The sequence below is a fragment of the Hemiscyllium ocellatum genome, chromosome 1 (genome assembly GCF_020745735.1).
Source record: "Hemiscyllium ocellatum isolate sHemOce1 chromosome 1, sHemOce1.pat.X.cur, whole genome shotgun sequence".
Classification (NCBI taxonomy): Eukaryota; Metazoa; Chordata; class Chondrichthyes; order Orectolobiformes; family Hemiscylliidae; genus Hemiscyllium; species Hemiscyllium ocellatum.
Genome location: NC_083401.1, coordinates 159,128,938 through 159,147,397, shown reverse-complemented (window position 1 = coordinate 159,147,397; position 18,460 = coordinate 159,128,938). Strand labels below are relative to the sequence as shown.

Sequence of the window (18,460 nt, the reverse complement as noted above, 5' to 3'; positions counted from 1 at the left end):
TGTTCTTCTTGTACAGGTCATTTCTTCTCCAGCAGTCATTCCAGTGATCCAAAAATGTGAATCCTTCTCCCATACACCAACTCCTCAGCCGTGCATTCATCTGCTCTATCCTTCTATTCCTATTCCTGCTCTCTCCTAGCTCGTAGCACCAGGAGTAATCCAGATATTACTACTCCCGAGGACCTCCTTTTTAAATTCCTGCCTAAGTCTCTGTAATCTCCCTTCAGAATCTCAACCTTTTCCCTTCCAAGTCATTGATTCCAGTGTGTAAAATGACCTCTTGCTGGCCCCATGAGAACATTCTGTACCCTTTCTGAGACATCCTTGATCCTGGCACCAGGGAAGCAGCACACTATTCTGATTTTTCGCTGCTGGCCACAAATATCAGTTTGTACCCCAAATTAGAGAATCCCCTAACACAATTCCAGGAATTCCTGTGCATGTCTCTGTTTGGCTTGTCCAAGGATGGATACATTGTCCCAGTCAAATTGGTGTCCTTCACTGTCTGTGTGTATGGATATCATGTCTCTTGGTGGCTAGTTGGTGGTCATGTACCCTAGTGGCTAATTATTTTCCTCTTTGCCCTATGTAGTGCTTTTGGTAGTCTTTGCATGGTATTGTTTACAACATTGGTCCTGTTGGTTGTGGGTATGGAATCCTTGATACTTATTTAATAGCTTCGCAGTGTGGTTGGTGTGTGGGCTACCATGACACTCGGGTTAGCGTAGTCTCGTGGTCGTTTATGATATGTCCTTCGTGTATGAGAGTGTGTCCGGATGTGGTTTGTCTTCCTGTTGTGGTCTGTTGCGTACATGTTGGTGGACTACGCTTTTCAGGTACCCGTTGTGTAGATGTACAGGAAGACCACCCACATAGACCAAGTGCTCCACTACTACAACAGCAAGCGTCCCAACATCCAGAAACTGAGCTGCATCAGAACATTGTTCAAATGAGCAATTGTGTAATTGGAGTTGTGTAAAGCAGAAGAAGAACATCCACACAATGTCTTGAGAAACAACAGGTACCCAAAATGCATAATCCGCTGATACCTACATGACAGACCACAACAGGAAGAGACAACCTGTCCGGATGCACTGCTATACATTAAGGACATATTAGAAATGACCATCTGACTACTCTGACTCCTGAGTATCATGGTAGTCCACACACCAACCACACTGCGACAGCTACAAACAAGTGTAAAGGATCCCATACCCACAACCACCAGGATCAATTTATCTGCAAAATATCATGTAAAGACTACCAATGTACTACATATGGCCAAGAGGAAGGAAATCAGCCACTGGGGTACATGAACACCAAGTAGCCACCAATGACATGATGAGTTGTCACTCATTGTCCATGTGTGGATATCAAGGACACCAATTTGACTGGGACAGTGTATCTATTCTAGGACAGGCCAAACAGAGACATGCATGGGAATTCCTGGAAGCCTGCCACTCAACCCAGAACTCCATTAATACGCATGTAGAATTGGACCCCATATGCCAATCACCAAGAAACAGAACCAAGCAACAAAACTGGAAATGATATCACCAACCCCAACAACACCAGATTAATAAATTGTAAGCAGGACATAACATCCACGCTTCGCTGGAGGTTCACTGATAATGTTACCTAGATGTTCAAAGTTTGTGAGAAGATTCATAGCTCGGGTGCTCGTTGTTGTGGTTCTGTTTGCCAAGCTGGGAATTTGTGTTGCAGACATTTCGTCCCCTGTCTAGGTGACATCCTCCATGCTTGGGAGCCTCCTGTGAAGCGCTTCTGCGATCTTTCCTCCGGCATTCATAGTGGTTTGAATCAGCCGCTTCCGGTTGTCAGTTCCAGCTGTCCGTTGCAGTGGCTGGTATATTGGGTCCAGATCGATGTGCTTATTGATTGAATCACACTCATCCACAGATTCAATCAATAAGCACATCGATCTGGACCCAATATACCAGCCACTGCAACGGACAGCTGGAACTGACAACCGGAAGCGGCAGATTCAAACCACTATGAATGCCGGAGGAAAGATCGCAGAAGCGCTTCACAGGAGGCTCCCAAGCATGGAGGTTGTCACCTAGACAGGGGACGAAATGTCTGCAACACAAATTCCCAGCTCGGCGAACAGAACCGCAACAATGTTACCTAGAATAGTGACAAAACACCTGCGAACAAATTTACCAGCTCAGCAAGCAAGTCAACAATGTCTTAATTCAAATTGTAAGCCATTTAGGCCCCAGTACAGATCCCTGAAGGACTCCACTAGTCACTTTCTGCCAATAAGACAAGGGCCCCCATTTGTGTATACTGTCTATTCTGTCAGTTAGCCAATCCTGCTGTAGGTGCTGCTTCCTAGGAATTCCTTAATGAGATCATTAATTAATCCTGTCGTATTACATGATACCAAATGTAAGCTGCTCTCTGATCAGTTGCAATATGTGCTCCTGTAAGAAAAGCATTCTTTGAACTGCATTTCCAGGTTACTACTTCCAATCTGATTTTTGCAGTTTGTTTATATTTAAGTTGTCCACAAATATTGCTGCCTTTATCGCAAGAACCCAAAATTTCTTGGTGTTACTTTGTCCAACATTATTGTTATTGTTAAGGCACTTGTAGATTTCTTTCCCCTACTATTCCTCATCTCCACTTAAAACCGATTTGTACATGTGGATCTCCTGAACAAAGGCCATGTTCATTTATTGCACAAAGGTCATCCTCGATTAGCAGTGGTACTCCTTCCACCTTTTACCCATTCTCCTGTTTTGATTTTCTCATACCTATCCATATTCAGCACCCGGTCCTTGAAGCCTTGAATCTGTAATGCCTATCAGCTCAAAGTTATTTGTCTCATGGTGTGCTGTCAGTTCATTTACTTTATGAATGCTATGTGCATTCAGATTTAGAGCTTTTATTTTTGTTTTTGTTGTCTTTCTAGCATCTAGTCTTGATTAATCTACTGCTGTATGTTTTGCTTTGGCTGTTTTTGCCATTCTCTAATTAATACTTTCTATATTGCTCCTTTTTCTGTCTTGTGTCTGCTCTTTGACCTGCCAGACCTTTCAGCATTTGATCACTGTCCACTCTCTTCTTTTCCCCCCAAAGATACTACACACTGTCTCCAATAAAGATGGTGGCTAGTTCCCCCAACCTATCACCAGAAGAAACCTTGCAACGACCATTCCATTGAGTGCAAACGTGGGTACAGCAACTTCTTATTCATTAAGATATTTACCAAGGCACCCTGTTCAACCAACAAGTCAAGTGCTCTTTTTTTGCTATGCCTTGCAGAGAGACTGAGAAGATGAGGGTAAAATTAACTGGATGCTACGTGAGCCTCAGTGCAATGGGGAGCTTGTGATTCCACATGGTTTGATGACCTACTGGAGGTTGCATGGTGTGTGAACTGTCTAGGGTAATAAAAGCTCTAGCTCATGAGATAAAGATGGATTGGTTTTGATCTTGCAGAATTTCTTTGAATTCAGAGGCTAGGAATTTTGCAACAAATAACTTAACTCCTGTTTCCCCAGTACTTTTTCCCCATGTAAAAGGAAGAAGTCAGATGTGATGTAACACTCTATTTGCCTGGATGCTGCTAGATGCAATGTGACATGAGTTGTTCAAACATTCAAGACTGCAGTACTTGCACCATCTTCTGTGGTGACACCCTTCATTATTGATGCACGGAGCAGTATTGTGTACTATCTACATGATGCACGATAACAACCCTCAAAGGGCCCCTTCAGCAGCACCTTCCAAATCCCTGACCTCCATCAATGAAGAATCGAGACATCAGCTATGAGAACGCAACCTGTCAATTCCCTTCCAAAGTGCACACTGTCATGATTTGGAACCATATTGTCACATTGTGTGTTTTTGTTGTGTTCACCAAGCAGCTTTACTATATTCCTAGCTCCCAAAAACTGCATTGGTTCAAGAAGGTAGTTCACCACAATCTATTCTAGGGTAATTAGGAGTGAGCAATGAGCCTGCATCCTTAAATAAGACAAACCAAGTCACTGAACCCTATAATTTGGAATGGAGGGATAGGGAACTGTGAGCCATTTGTAGGAACAGGGCAGTCTGAGTCAATACTGATTTATTAAACTGAAATTGTGTTCAACATGTTAGCTTATTAAGATTGTAGCCAAAGGACAATGTAGTACATTTTGTGCTTTTGGATTCTGAGAGAATTCTCTCGGATGCCTTGAGAAATTTGAGACCAATGGCACTAAACAGGAAATATTAACGTGAATTGATTATGGACTGATTTAAGTGAACATTGAACATGTAACAGTACAGCACAATAACAGGTCCTTCGCTCCACTTTGTCAGCTATGATGCCATTCTAAACTAATCCTGCCTGTCTGCCTGCACACGGTCCATATCATCTTCCTGACCTGTTGACACCCTTGTCTACATGCCTCTGAGACATGGCTGTTGTATCTGCTTCTGTCACCTTCTCTGGCAATGTGTTCCAGATACCTACCACCTTCTTTTTCCTCTTTTTCTTGAAAAAAAATTTGCCTCTGACATCTCCTTTAAACTTTCACCTTAAGCTTACTCCCCTAGTATTTAACATTTCCACTCTGGGTAGAAAAGTCTAACAATCCACCGTATCCATGCCCCTCATATTTTAGACACTTCCATCATGTAGTCTCCTCAGCCTCTGAAGCTGTAGCAAGAATAATCCTAGCTATTTTTCACTGAAGTGTAGGAGTTTGAGGGGTAATCGTATAGAGGTTTATAAAATCATAACATGGGTCAAGTTAATGGTCAGTGTTTTTTTCCCTTTCAATAGGGGATTTCAAGACTAGGAGACATATTTTTAAGGTGAGAGGAGAGGGTGGGTCATGTATGGAATGAACTCGCTGAGGAAGTGGTGGATGCAGGCACAAGTATAACATTTGGAAAAGAACAGAGGGATATGGGCCAGGAGCAGGCAGGTGGGACCCTAGTTTAGTTTGGGATTATGTTCCGCTTGGACTGAAAGGTCTGTTTCAATGCTATATGACTTTATGTCCAGTCCCTCCTTATAGCTAATACTCTCCAATCTTGGTCAGTCTTTCGCACCTTCCAAAGCCTTCACTTTGTGCCAGCCATGATGCCATTCTAAACTAATGCTTGCACATGGTCCATAACCTCTTCCCTACCTGTTCATACGCATGTCTGTAGTGTGGTAATCTGAACTGCACTCAATAGTCCAAATGTTGCCTAACTGTAGTAAAACACACACAATTCAGATTGGCAAGCTATAACTAAACAGAATGGTACAAGGATTGGTACTTGGACCTCAGCCATTTATGTACTATATCAATGACTTAGATAAGGGGACTGTGTAATATATTCAGGTTTACTGGTGATACAATGTTAAGTGGGATGGTATTGTTTGAGGAGCATATGATATTGTGAAAAGCTAATGATAAAATGAGCAGGTCATATAGCTTGGTAAATGTGTAGAGAAAAGTGAAGTTGTTTACTTTTCAAGGTAAAGTAGATAATTTTAAAGAAATCGTTGCAAGTTCTCTTCCAGGTCATGCACAATCTAATTTTGAATTATATTGCCATTCCTTTTTGATGTTTGGTTCTAAATCCTGGAGCTCCCTTTCTGCCAGTTCTACTGTTGTCCTACAGCCCAAAGGCAGCAGCTCACTACAGTGATGTGCAGCACAATTAATATGTGCAGTGATGTCCATGTCCCATGAACAAATATTGAAAGGTGAACCACTGAGAAGTGTCTGTATTCCAGAGGGATCTGGGTACACTTTGATGCCAGTTGCAAGCATGAAAATGCAGCAAGCTGTTAGAAAAGCAAATTAATGTTATGTGGACCTTTTTATTACAGTGGAATTGGAATACAAGCATAACGGGATTGGAATAACATATAAATAAATATTAGAATTAAATCGTATGTTAAAGAAAAACCATCCATGCATTATCATCTAAAGTTTTTTGGTCTCCTTACCACAGAGTATATTTACCTTGGAAGGAGTGCAGTGAATGGCAGAGACTGATCACTGGGGTGAAGGGTCTGTTCCAAGAAGAGAGATCGAGTTGCTTAGACATATATTCACTGGACTTCAAAAGCTGCCAGCTTTTATTCATCAATAAAATGTAACAAAGTATGTGCTGGGAGGGTATTTTCCTTGGCTAGAATTAGAGGGTTGAGTCTCAATATGAGGTTGGCCATTTAGGACTGACATGAGAAATTTTGTCATGCGGCTATGGAGTTTTGGAGTTATTTGCCCCAGAGAGAGTCAATTAAACTGAAAGTCCGAGATTGATTTGTTGCTCAAGATGACTAAAGAAATTGAAGTGCGTAGGGATAGTGCAGGAAGATGTAGCTGAGTTATTGGATTAGTATGCTCTTAATTAATAGCAGAGCAGACTTAAATGATGGAAGTGTGTGAAATCCTGCTCCTAGTTTAATGTTTACAAAGTAGCAGATTGTGATGAGGTGTTTGAAATTAGCAGAGCATGAAAATTGGAATTCAATGGTGAGACATGTGAGACAGTGCACTTTGAGACGACTAATTGGCTGCAACATTGGCGCAGGTAACATTGTGAGGTAGGCCCAGTAGCAAAAGATTGGTGCCTGAGGAGTGGCAACATGGTTGGGTCCAGCGCTGGCAGCAGCGAAGCAATGGGGCAAGGGTTGTAGACTCTCAAACTATATCTTTTTATTTTTAAATTATTCTTAAACTGTTCAAAATGGTGCCAGATTGTGGCGACAGTGGAAGCATTTTACTGTATTTGTTCACTAAAATCATGTGACAGTAAAATCATTCACTTAATTTGAAGGGCAGTATTTTCTAAATGGTTTTAATTTGAAGAGTGTAGGTAGGTGGACATTTCTTGTTGTAGGACAAATTGATTTGGTAATCAAAAACAAACTGCTGGAGGAACTCCATAGGCCTGACAGTATCTGTGGAGACAATAGGTGGTTGATGTTTCCTTTAGGCGGACAGGTAACAATCCTGGTATAGTCAATAGTTTCCTCTACCACAAATGTGTTAGGACCTTATTAATTAAACATAGAATCCCTACAGTGTGGAAACAGGATGTTTGGCTCAAGTCCACACCGACCTTCTGAAGAGTACCCACCCAGACCCATACCCTAATGCTATCAATCTACACTTACCCCTGCCTAATGCACCTAGCCTACACATCCCTGAACACTGGACAATTTAGTATGGCCAATACACCTAACCTGCACATCTTTGAATTGTGGGAGGAAACCGGAGTACCCAGAGGAAATCCACACAGACATGGGAAGAATTTGCAAACTCCAAACAGACCATCGCTCAAGGCTGGAATTGAACCTGGGTTCCTGGGCTGTGAGGCAGCAGTGCTAACTACTGAGCCAGCATGCCTCCCAGAAATATTGAATAGGCCACTCCGTTCAGTTCACATGGTTTTATGGATTTTAATTAGGTCTAAAATATCTTAAGACGACGAATTATACATATATAAGACCTTGCTATAGCATCACAGTTAGGTTAAATGCTAATGTTATACAAGATATATTCTATCTAATGTGAAGCTGAAAGTAAAGATATTGTGGTTTCATTGGAATGCTACCTAGCATGAGGCAGCACACCTGTAGCAAAAGAGGACTTGAAAAGTGTAGATAGGTCTAGCAAATCATTCTGTTGGAAGAGATGAGTAATAGTTATGTAAAAATATTAAATGGTGGGGCAAGATCAATAGAAATAGTCTGCTTCCATGAATTCAAGAGTGAAGATCCTGAAGCAAACTATTTAGGACCGAGCCGGAGAATGTATAAAGCTGTTGCAGTGCAGTCCTTCTGAAACAGTACGTGGTGGTTGGTGATTCAAAATAAAGCCATACCAGCACCTCATGATCTGGTACTCTGAATAAAGCAGCAAAATTTCTATATCTCAAATACTGCAAAGTTTACTGTATTATTATTTCCAATTAATAAAGTTTCTTAATTTATTTGCCTCTGTGTAAATAAACTCGTTCAAACGAATGGCCACATGAAATATTAACAATTGATTCACTTGAATCAATTTCTGCTCAGGTGTTACAATGTCTGGGTAGTCACTTGAAGGTGCACATGAGAAGGTTCTCTGTGCTAAGCCTTATTTAAGACGAAGTTTCATTATTATTTTAATGATTTGTGCTGTAAATAAAAATAAGTGGTTATACTCTTATTATATGTTTTTATATTTATTATGTGGACTACTTGATTATCTGGAATATTTGATCAATTGGTCCTATAGGTGCCAGTTAAGAAAAGGCAGTTTAGGAATAGTTTAGGCAGGTAATTGAAGGAGAACCTAGACGTAGAAACTTGGAGGGTACATGAGATTAGAGCTGCTATTTATGTAAACGATGAATAACAATGGATTGTCTGAACTTGACAATGTGCAGAAAAGATTATAAGAATGTTGCAGGACTGGCAGGTTTGAGATATAGGGAGAGGCTGAATAGGTTGGGACTTTTTTCCCGAGACACTCTGAGGCTGAGGGATGCCCAGATGGAGGCTTGCAAGATCATGAAGGGCAGCGATAGGATGAATAGCCGAGGTCTTTTTTTCCCCCCAGGGTAAGGGAGTTCAAAATTTGAGAGAGCATAGGCTTAAGGTGAGAGGGGAAAGATTTTAAAAGGGACTGAAGGGCAATTTTATCTCCGGGTGATGCATGAGTGTATAGCATGAGCTGCTAGAGGACGTGATGGAGGCAGGGACAGTGGCAGCATTTAAAAAGCATCTGAATGGGTATGTGATTAAGAAGGATTTTAGAGGGATATGTGCCAAATGCTATCAAATGGGACTAGATCAGGTTAGGATATCTGGTTGGCACGGATGAGTGGGACTGAACATTTTTTTTTCCATGCTGTAATACACCCCGACTCTTTTGATTGAAAACTAGTACAATTAAGCTTCCATTTGGGCAAAGCTTTTGTTCATCTGGCAAAATTATTATTGGTTTAATTATTAGTTTTATAATATTTTTGTGAAGAGCCGTGGGTCATTAAATATAAATACAAATTATTCTAAGTTGATGCTTGTAGGTGTTTCCTGAAATGAGAATGCTAGCCTAGATTCACTTGTATGATTTTTGTGCAACCTACTGTATTTAACTTATTTTTGGAGATGCTGGTGTTGGACTGGGGTGTACAAAGTTAAAAATCGCACAACACCAGGTTATAGCCCAACAGGTTTAATTGGAAGTGCACTAGCTTTCAGAGCAACGCTCCTTCATCAGGTGGTAGTGGAGCCCTCCACTACCACCTGATGAAGGAGCGTCGCTCCGAAAGCTAGTGTGCTTCCAATTTAAACCTGTTGGACTACAACCTGGTGTTGTGATTTTTAACTTAGTCAGCAAAAATAGCAATAAGTTGCTATTTTTCCTCAGTCATAGAGATGTACAGCACGGAAACAGACTCCGTCCAATTTATCCAGGTCAACCAGATATCCTAACCTAATCTAGTTCCACTTGCCAGCATCCAGCTTGTATCTCTCCAAACCCTTTCTATTCATATACACATCCAGATGCCTTTTTAAATGTTGCAATTGTATTAGTCTTCACCACTTCCTCTGGCAGCTCATTCCATGCAACGTACCACACTCTGCATGAAACAGTTGCCCCTTAGGTATCTTTTATATCTCCTCCTCTCTCCCCCCCCCCCCCCCCCCCCCACCCTAAACCTATGCCCTCTAGTTCTGGACACCCCCACCCCAGGGAAAAGACTGTCTCTATTTATCCTATCCATGCCCCACATGGTTTTATAAACTTCGATCAGGTCAGCCTCAGACGCTCCAAGGAAAACAATCCCAGCCTATTCAGCCTGTCTCTATAGTCCAAATCCTCCAACCCTGGCAACATCCTTGTAAATCTTTTCTGAACCCTTGCAAGTTTCACAGTATCCTTCTGACAGGAGGGAGACCAGGTTTCCATGCAATATTTCAACAGTGCCCTAACCAATGTTGCTGTGCAGCCGCAACATGGCCTCCCAACTCTGTACTCCATACTTTGACTAATAAAGGAAAGCATACCAAACACCACCTTCACTATCCTATAAACCTGCGACTCCACTTTCAAGGAGCTATGAACCTGCTGTCCAAGGTTCCTTTGTTCAGCAGCACTCCCTAGGACCTAACCATGAATTGTATAAGTCCTGCTAAGATTTGCTTTCCCAAAATGCAGCACCTCTCATTTATCTGAATTAAACTCCATCTGCCACTTCTCAGCCCATTGGCCCATCTGATCAAGATCCTGTTGTAATCTGAGGTAACCTTCTTTGCTGTCCACTACACCTCCAATTATTAAATCTTTGGGACTTGCCAGTGTGTTAATATTATCATGCACTGGATGTATATGTGTGTATGTTACCTTTTTTAAGAAGTTGCTTCACTGGTTGAGAGGAGTGCTATTTGTAGTTTTATTTCTTGTGCTCCATTCAGACTGAGACTTTTCAAATAAAATCCTAAGTCAAATGAAGTATCAACTCCACTGTCAGCTGATAAACTCAACAGCTTGGCCCTAGGCTAAGCCATTTGTAAGATACACACTCTATTTTTTAAGTCCTGTTAGACCATTGAAAGCTGTTAATCCAACCCAGGGGAATGGATCAAAAATCCTCACCCTTGTAACCAATTACCTCTACTAAATTTTTGATAGAATGTGCCCATTTCTCCTGTATCAGATTTGTGCCTTTCCTGCTGTATTAAAAAAAGCCTAACTCAAATCACATCATAACCCAGAGATATTGCTTTCCTACAGTTTTAATTTCACCTGAAAATCTGTGATGCCATGTTGGTCTGCTTTCTTTTGCTTGCTTCTACTTAACTAATCATGCCTAGATCATCTCAACTGTAGCTTCTTTCTGTCTCAGCACCATCCCCTCAGAACCCCTAAAGATTCTTAAGATTATGTTTTATCATTGTGTACTCAGTGCCCCTCAGTGGCACAATATTCCAATATGGCGTAAGCTTCTATCCCACCTCATGTTCAGTGTTGCTTCCTTGTTCTCTCCCTTGCCACATCCCATTTGCACACCTGAACCTGTTATCAGACAACTCGACTGTCATTCTGATGAATTGGATGAATATAGATTTTCAACAGCGAAGTTTATTGGGAAGACCAATGCCATCATCCCGTGTCATGATAAACTCTTTAACCTTGCCACAAACTCCATTACTTCCAAGGTGAGCCAGGCTTCACAACCTTGTCTAATTTATCCCCAAGCTGATTGTGCAGCATGTTCTCCTCTTGGTGAAGACAGCATCCACTCTTGAGTGTCATTTAGACCCTTCTGTGAGCAAACAAAAATGTTTGTCAAAGAACCTACATGGCTGAGGAAACCTGTCCCAGTTGTGATGCCTGTGGACAACTCCTAAACTGTTTTACCATGTCACTTTGGAGAGGCTAGAGATGACATCCAAGGTCAGTGTTGTCTGATACCTTATTCAAACAAAAGATGTGTCTCTTTTTTAAAATCTCTTTGAAATACAAGTTACGTGTATGGCCTCTCGTCAGGAAGTTCTTTATTATAGGGAACGGTTATAAGTTGGCAAAGTATATCTCATACACGAGAGAATTTTAACTGTATTGATAAGCTTTGTACTATGAAGCTTGATTTCTTGCAGACCAATAAATTTGAAAATGGCCTTTTAATACTTTGAACCCACACTGTTCAATCTCACAATCAGAACAAAGAAAATAAAAGCACAGGAACAGGCTCTTTAGCCCTCCAAGGTTACGTGATCCAGATCTATCTAAATCTGTCACCTGTTTTCTAAGGGTCTGTATCCCTTTGCACCCTGCCCATTCATGTACCTGTCTAGTGTCATCTTAAATGATGCTATAGGGCACGCCTCTACCACCTCTGCTGGCAAAGCGTTCCAGGCACCCACCATCCTCTGTAAAGAGTTTTGCAAGTATCTCTCCCCTAAACTTTTCCCCTACCAATTTGAACTTGTGACCCCATGTAGTTGAGCCCTTCATTCTGGGGGTAAACGCTTCTTGCTTTCTACCCTGTTGACACTTCTTATTTTGTAGACCTCAATCAGATTCCCCCCAACCTTTATCTTTCTAATGAAAATAATCCTAATCTACTCAACCTCTCTTCATAGCTAGCAGCCTCCATACCAGGCAATATTTTAGTGAACCTCCTCTACACCCTCTCCAAAGTATCCACATCCTTTTGGTAATGTGGCAACCAGAACTGTACGCTGTATTCCAAATGTGGCCAAACCAAAGTCTTATACAACTGTAACCTGCTTTTTCACCTCGTCAACCCACTATTCTTGCCTCCAGCACCTCATTATTTACTGCAAGTTTTTAACTGATCCAAGTCCTGCTAGCTGAGTCTTTGTCCCACACAACACAACACAACTCTTTCCCTACCTGCTCATACCTTTACAGACTTTCTCATTCCCTCCTTTTATCATTGCATGATAACTGATGGCATTACCAGCTTTCATAAGTTTCTGGCAGCCAGTACTTAAGTTATTGATGCACAACATCCAGTGATTATAACAACAAAAATTACCAGTCCTTTACAGTAAATCAAATTTCAAGGATCCTCCAATGTGGAAAAAATTCACCAGTAAAGTTCTTAAATCCACAGTCCTTAGTGACCATTCCATCCCCGCCAACACAAGTGGAAATGAGCCAGTGTCCAAAATCATCTTCAGTAAAGTCCAACCTGAAAACAAAATTCAGTTTGTCCTTGTGCATCTCTTCACGGAGAAATGTGAATTCTTAGAAGAGGGCAGTTAAATACTTAACAAAATAGATGAGAATTATCCTTCCAGAGATGCTTGAGATGGAGGATACTGGCACAGCTGCGCATGCTGCAGCTACTGCAACAGGTGAGGTGAATGCTATGTCCAGAATTCTCTAAAGGTTAACTTGCAGGTTGAGTCTGTGGGTAAGAAAGCGAGTGTGATGTTGTAATTTATCTTGAGGGTTGGAATATAAAAGCAGCAATGTGCTACTGAGACTTTATAAAGCTCCAGTTAGGCCCATTTGGAATAACAATTTTGGGCACCACACCTCAGGAAGGACATACTGGCACTTGTATGTCCAGCAGCAATTCACATGGATGATTCCTGGAATGGTAGGCCTAACCTATGATGAATGGCTGAGGATCCTGGGATTGTATTCATTAGAGTTTAGAAGGTTTAGGGCAAATCTAATAAAAACTTAGAAGATAATGCATGTCTTAGAAAGGGTCGATGCTGAGAAGTTGTTTCTGTTTGATGGGGAGTGTAGGACCTGTGGGCACTGCCTTAGAATTAGAGCGGGTCAATTTAGAACGGAATGAGACATTTCTTCAGCCAGAGTGGTGGGCCTGTGGAATTCATTGTCCACGGAGAGCAGTGGACGCTGGGATGTCCAATGTCTTCAGGGTAGAAATTGATAATTCCTTGTGAGATCAAGAATTTAAGGGCTATGGGGAGAGTACGGGTAAGTGGAGTTTAATGGCAGAATGGACTTGATGGGCCTTACTTCCATCCTATGTCTTATGGTCTTGTGGACAAGCATACGCATGGTGTTTACAACTGCCTGCAGATATTAAGTGAGTTTACATGGCAGTTCGTCATCATCAGAAATCTACATTAAGGTTATACCTCCATGTTCTGGACTTTGGGTAGGAAATATGATTGACAATGAAAATCTAAAATCTTTTCAACTTAAAACCTCAAATTTATCTTTCCCCATCTCGATCAACATAAGCTTTCTGAGGTGAGGTGTCCTGAACTAACACATTACACCACTGATGGAAAAGACATAAAAAGCATTATAGTTAATTTAGAAATTGATATGTAGTTGCATTGCCAGAATTAGTGGAACATCAGTAATTTGTTTCAGATTAAGTCTGATAAATTTGAAAACTCATTTACTGTTCAGTTTTCTATAACTTGTTATTCAACAGATGAAAAAAAGTCACCTAGCTTCTACAATGGTTGGTGAACTTTGTATCAATCTGAGAATTATAATGCAAGCTTAAAGCGCTAAGATCTGTGCTAACGCAGTGGTTGAGATTTTAATATCCATTAATCATATGTTAATGAATTTTTTTCTTTACCCCTGAAGATATTAACCTTAGCTTTATTGTGATATGTTGTCCATGTCCTTTCAGTTTGAAATGTATGACATTTGCATGAAGGAAGGGAGGAAGGTTGATATGTAGTCTGCTAGTCTACTGCTGATTGGAGTGCATTGTCGTGTCATTAATCAGCATTACTCATCCACTTTCATACTAATTTCTGTATTGATATTTTATTATGTTAGCTGCTGTTCCTTGCACAGACTCCATATTGATTTTTCTAACTGTCTGTGGTTGAGAAATGACAGACTGATTGCAATAGGTGAGATGACCATCAGCTTGATTAGCTCATATCAAGGTTCTCTTGCAGACTCATACACAAAGGATGATACAGATTTACTGAGTAATGCAGTCATGGGTACTTTGTAATCCTGTACTGTCAATCAGAGGATAAAGGACATTTATAGTTGTGAACAGTCAGCTGTTTTGATGCGTTCAAAGATTAAAATGCATCCTGTTATTGTACAAGGACATGCCATGACATCAATTTTGTTTCAATGGCTCCAATACTTTATTTTCTGTACATGTCTCTTGAAAAGCAGACGGTTAACAAAAAAAGTATTTTATTCAATATGTTAAACTATTTAATGTTTATTGCAGATTTGGAAAATGATGGGAGATATGTTTTTAGGTTACTCTTCCTGTTCTTGTTTTTATTTTTCTTCTTATGGAATGTTTGTTTTCAGTCTACCTACCCTGTCAGGTAATTATGTTGCATAGCATTAAAGAATTCTACGAAAATTAAGAAATGCTATGGATGAGATTTTCTCTCAATGCTAAGTTTGACGAACATGCTTTGTTTCAGAATGCGTGATACACTGGTTCATTTGCTGTGCAAAATGTAATTTTCAAAATAGGGGGTAAAGCACTCCCAAGAAATTAAATCCAAGAGTTGCCATTGAATCTTAGTGTAACTTTGCTGCTAGTGTTCCATATCAGACCCAGGCCAAAGAGAAACAGTTGCCTATTTGGATCTCCCCATGAGCCCTTCTGAGACAGCAATTAATGATCCATCATTAATTACCCTGATTCTGCCCGTCTCCCACTGCCAGAAATGGCCTGCGTTTTTGGTTCTGAAATCGAATTTTCTGTCTTGCATTGAGATTGATGCTACCACCAATTGGATAATAGTCTTATAAAGTGAGATTGTACAACAATTTTGAGTCTGCCAGGACTAATCATCACTCTTCTTTCATGAAGTAGAAACATTGACTTCCCCTTAAATTGGTATTCTTGTGAATTGTCCTGATGAATGCAAAGCGGAAAACTTCAACATTTGTTTTGGGAATTCAAGTATTGATGACCTTACTCAATGAACTTTCAAATTGCTTGATATATTTTGTGTGTCAGTGTTTTGTCAGTATCTTGTTAGAGTAATCTTGTTAGATTACTCACAGTGTGGAAACAGGCCCTTCGGTCCAACAAGTCCACATTGACCCACCGAAGTGCGACCCGCCGAAGCGCAACCCACCCATACCCCTTACCTAACACTACGGGCAATTTAGCATGGCCAATTCACCTGACCTGCACATCTATGGACTGTGGGAGGAAACTGGAGCACCCAGAGGAAACCCATGCAGACACGGGGAGAACATGCAAACTCCACACTGGTTCATTTGCTGTGCAAAATGTAATTTTTGAAATGTGGGATAAAACTCTCCCAAGAAATGAAATCCAAGAGTTGCCATTGAATCTTAGTGTAACTTTGCTACTAGTGTTCCATATCAGACCCACACAGCCTGAGGTGGGAATTGAACCCATGTCTCTGGTGCTGTGAGGCAGCAGTGCGAACCACTATGCCACTCTGTTGCCCACTTGTTAGTGGAGATTACAACTCATATTACCACTACATAGCATTATGACCCAAACTATAAGTGACCAAAGCAACTCAGTACTTGAGATATATATGCAATGTGGTTGTGAAGAGAAGAAAGCAGGTTTTTTTTTTCAAAACATAACCACATCTTTATGTCGGAGCATGTCAAGTATAAAAAGCCTATATGTGCTGCAAGTTTTTAAAAAAGTCAACTGGTCAGACTCTTGTCTGGTTTTGCAGGTGGGTTTTTTTTTTGGAGTGGGGGCGGGGACGCGGGTCCAGTTTGCTGAGTTGGCTGGATGGGTGGTTTGCAGTGCAGTCTGATTTCTCTTCCCCCCCCCCCCCCCCCCCCCCCCCACCCCACCCCACTGGAGCACAGATTTCTTTTTCACACCAGCTGAGGTTACTGTAAAGGTCCTGCCTACTCTGCATTGTCCCTTGTCAGCTGCTTAAATTCATCACCAGCTGTGTGTCTCCAGAGACGGTGCAGCCTTGTGGTCCTCTGGAACTTCTCTTCTGGTGCATTCTAAGTTGTGACAGTTTGAAATCCTTGCATTCGGCCTGAAGTGTGCTAGATGAAAAGTTTGGCAACCTGTCTCTTTTCAACAATGCTATAAATTCAGATCTCTTTCTTCAGTTTACCATGGGTGTCATGTGTGTAACAAACATAGAAAATGCTGGCGAACCTCAGCAGGTCCTGCAGCATCTATGGAGAAAGAAGCAGTTAACGCCTGAAGGCAGAATGCAAGCTTTCAGAGTGCTGCTCCTTTGTCAGGTAGGGAGTTGGCCGCACTAACTACCTGATGAAAGGGCAGTACTCTGATAGCTTGTACTTCCAAATAAATCTGTTGGACTATAACCTGGTTTCGCGTGATTTTTAATTTTGTCCACCCCAGTCCAACACTGGCACCTCCACATCAAGTCAGAAATGACAATGCTGCAGAACCAAAGTTACATTGAACTCAAAACACTAACTCCGCTTCTCTGTCCACTGATACTATCAGACCTGCTGAGTTTTTCCAGCATTGTTTGTTTCATATTTCCAGCATCCATTTTTTTTTGATTTTGAGTCATTTGTGTCTTTTAAATGTTAAATATCCACCAGTTATGGAGTAGTTGGAATGGACATAATGGTAGATTTAAAAATATGTACCATCAGAGATATTTGTTTATACTCTGCACTTTATTTGCTAATTAACTGCAGGTTTAAAAGACTTTTTGTTGGAGAATATTTCATTTTTTTAACCTTCCCTTTTGTTCCAGTTCTTCCTCCAGTGTTGGTTCCAAGACACAGTGAATTTAACCCACAACATAGCCTACTTGCACAGTTTCGTAATTTGGGACATAACGATCCTCCTATGCCACAAAATGCTGCCTTTCCAGTTTCCTTTCAACAGCCAAACAGCCACCCGTTCCCCAACTCTCCCAACAGAAGTTATCCCAGCTCCCCAGGAAGTAGTACATATCCTCATTCTCCAGCCAGTTCTGGACCAAGCAGCCCATTTCAGATACCAGGTAAGAGTCATATTGTGCTTTGATAATATTCCTTAACCATCCTTGCTATTGCCTTCATTCTTGTATTAATTACCTAAATTGGGTCTAAACAAAGTGGTTTACTTTTATATGCATCTCCTACCAACACTTTTGAACAAGAAGTGGGTGCCTTTGACATCATTGTGTGCCCACAATGCAATGGAATTGGACTCTTTGTTACAACGTGTCCCTTGCTGGCCACGTCTTGCCCATTCTTGCTGCTGATTGCCCCTATCACCCACTCTGACAGTGGCGCAATATGTGAGGTAGTGCTTGATATACTAAGCGCTCTTGAGTGGTTTTCTCATTCATTCTAGGGTTGCTGCATGAGTATGTAATCATTGTAAAAGTCTGCTGTCAGTAATATTGAAGGGGCTACAACTGTATGGGCTGTGAAAGCACTCTGAACAGTTGTGAGGACAACAAATGCTGCTTAAATGTATTGCTGAAATGCTTCCCTTCTCTAGTCCAAAACAGCTGTCTTTAGGGATTTTTAATTTTCAGCTCAATATTTGTGAAGAAGTATCAAAGGAATTGGGGTAATGGAAATGTATGAAAAATAATCAATCTGACTCCTGTGGACACAGAAATGAGTTATGACTGTCTCTTTCGAACAGTCAGTGGATGCTTGGAATTCACTGCCATAGACAGATGTACAGTAGTATAATCACATTCGAGGATAAGCTGGTCTGGTCTAATAAATGGAACATAGCATCTGATTGATTGTTACACTAAGGTTGTCAGGTACAATTGATAGCATGCTTCCTCTTGTGAAAAGAAAACAGACTGATTTGATCATGACTGCAGTCATAATGGTTTTCTTCACTGAAATTGATTCTGGGAGGGAAGGCCTGTTGTTTATAACTCTGAATAAGATAGAAGCGATGGTTATATAGGGTGAAAGATTACTGTTGATTATTTAATTTTAAAACAAATAATTGAAATTTTTAGATTAACTTGTTTAAATGTTCAATAATTAATATCTTTTTGGTGCCATGAGTCTAGAATTCTAAATTAAATTGCTGA

General features: G+C 40.9%; 1 protein-coding gene across 2 annotated transcripts in view; it reads left to right on the top strand.

Moving 5' to 3' along the window:
• The window catches only part of smad1 (SMAD family member 1), a 92,916-nt gene that overhangs the window by 32,299 nt on the left and 42,157 nt on the right, over window positions 1–18,460 (top strand). For both annotated transcript variants that reach the window (XM_060827147.1, XM_060827138.1), the window contains exon 3: window positions 17,165–17,416. In XM_060827147.1, coding sequence (XP_060683130.1) covers window positions 17,165–17,416 — 252 coding nt within the window. The remainder of the gene's footprint in view (window positions 1–17,164; window positions 17,417–18,460) is intronic.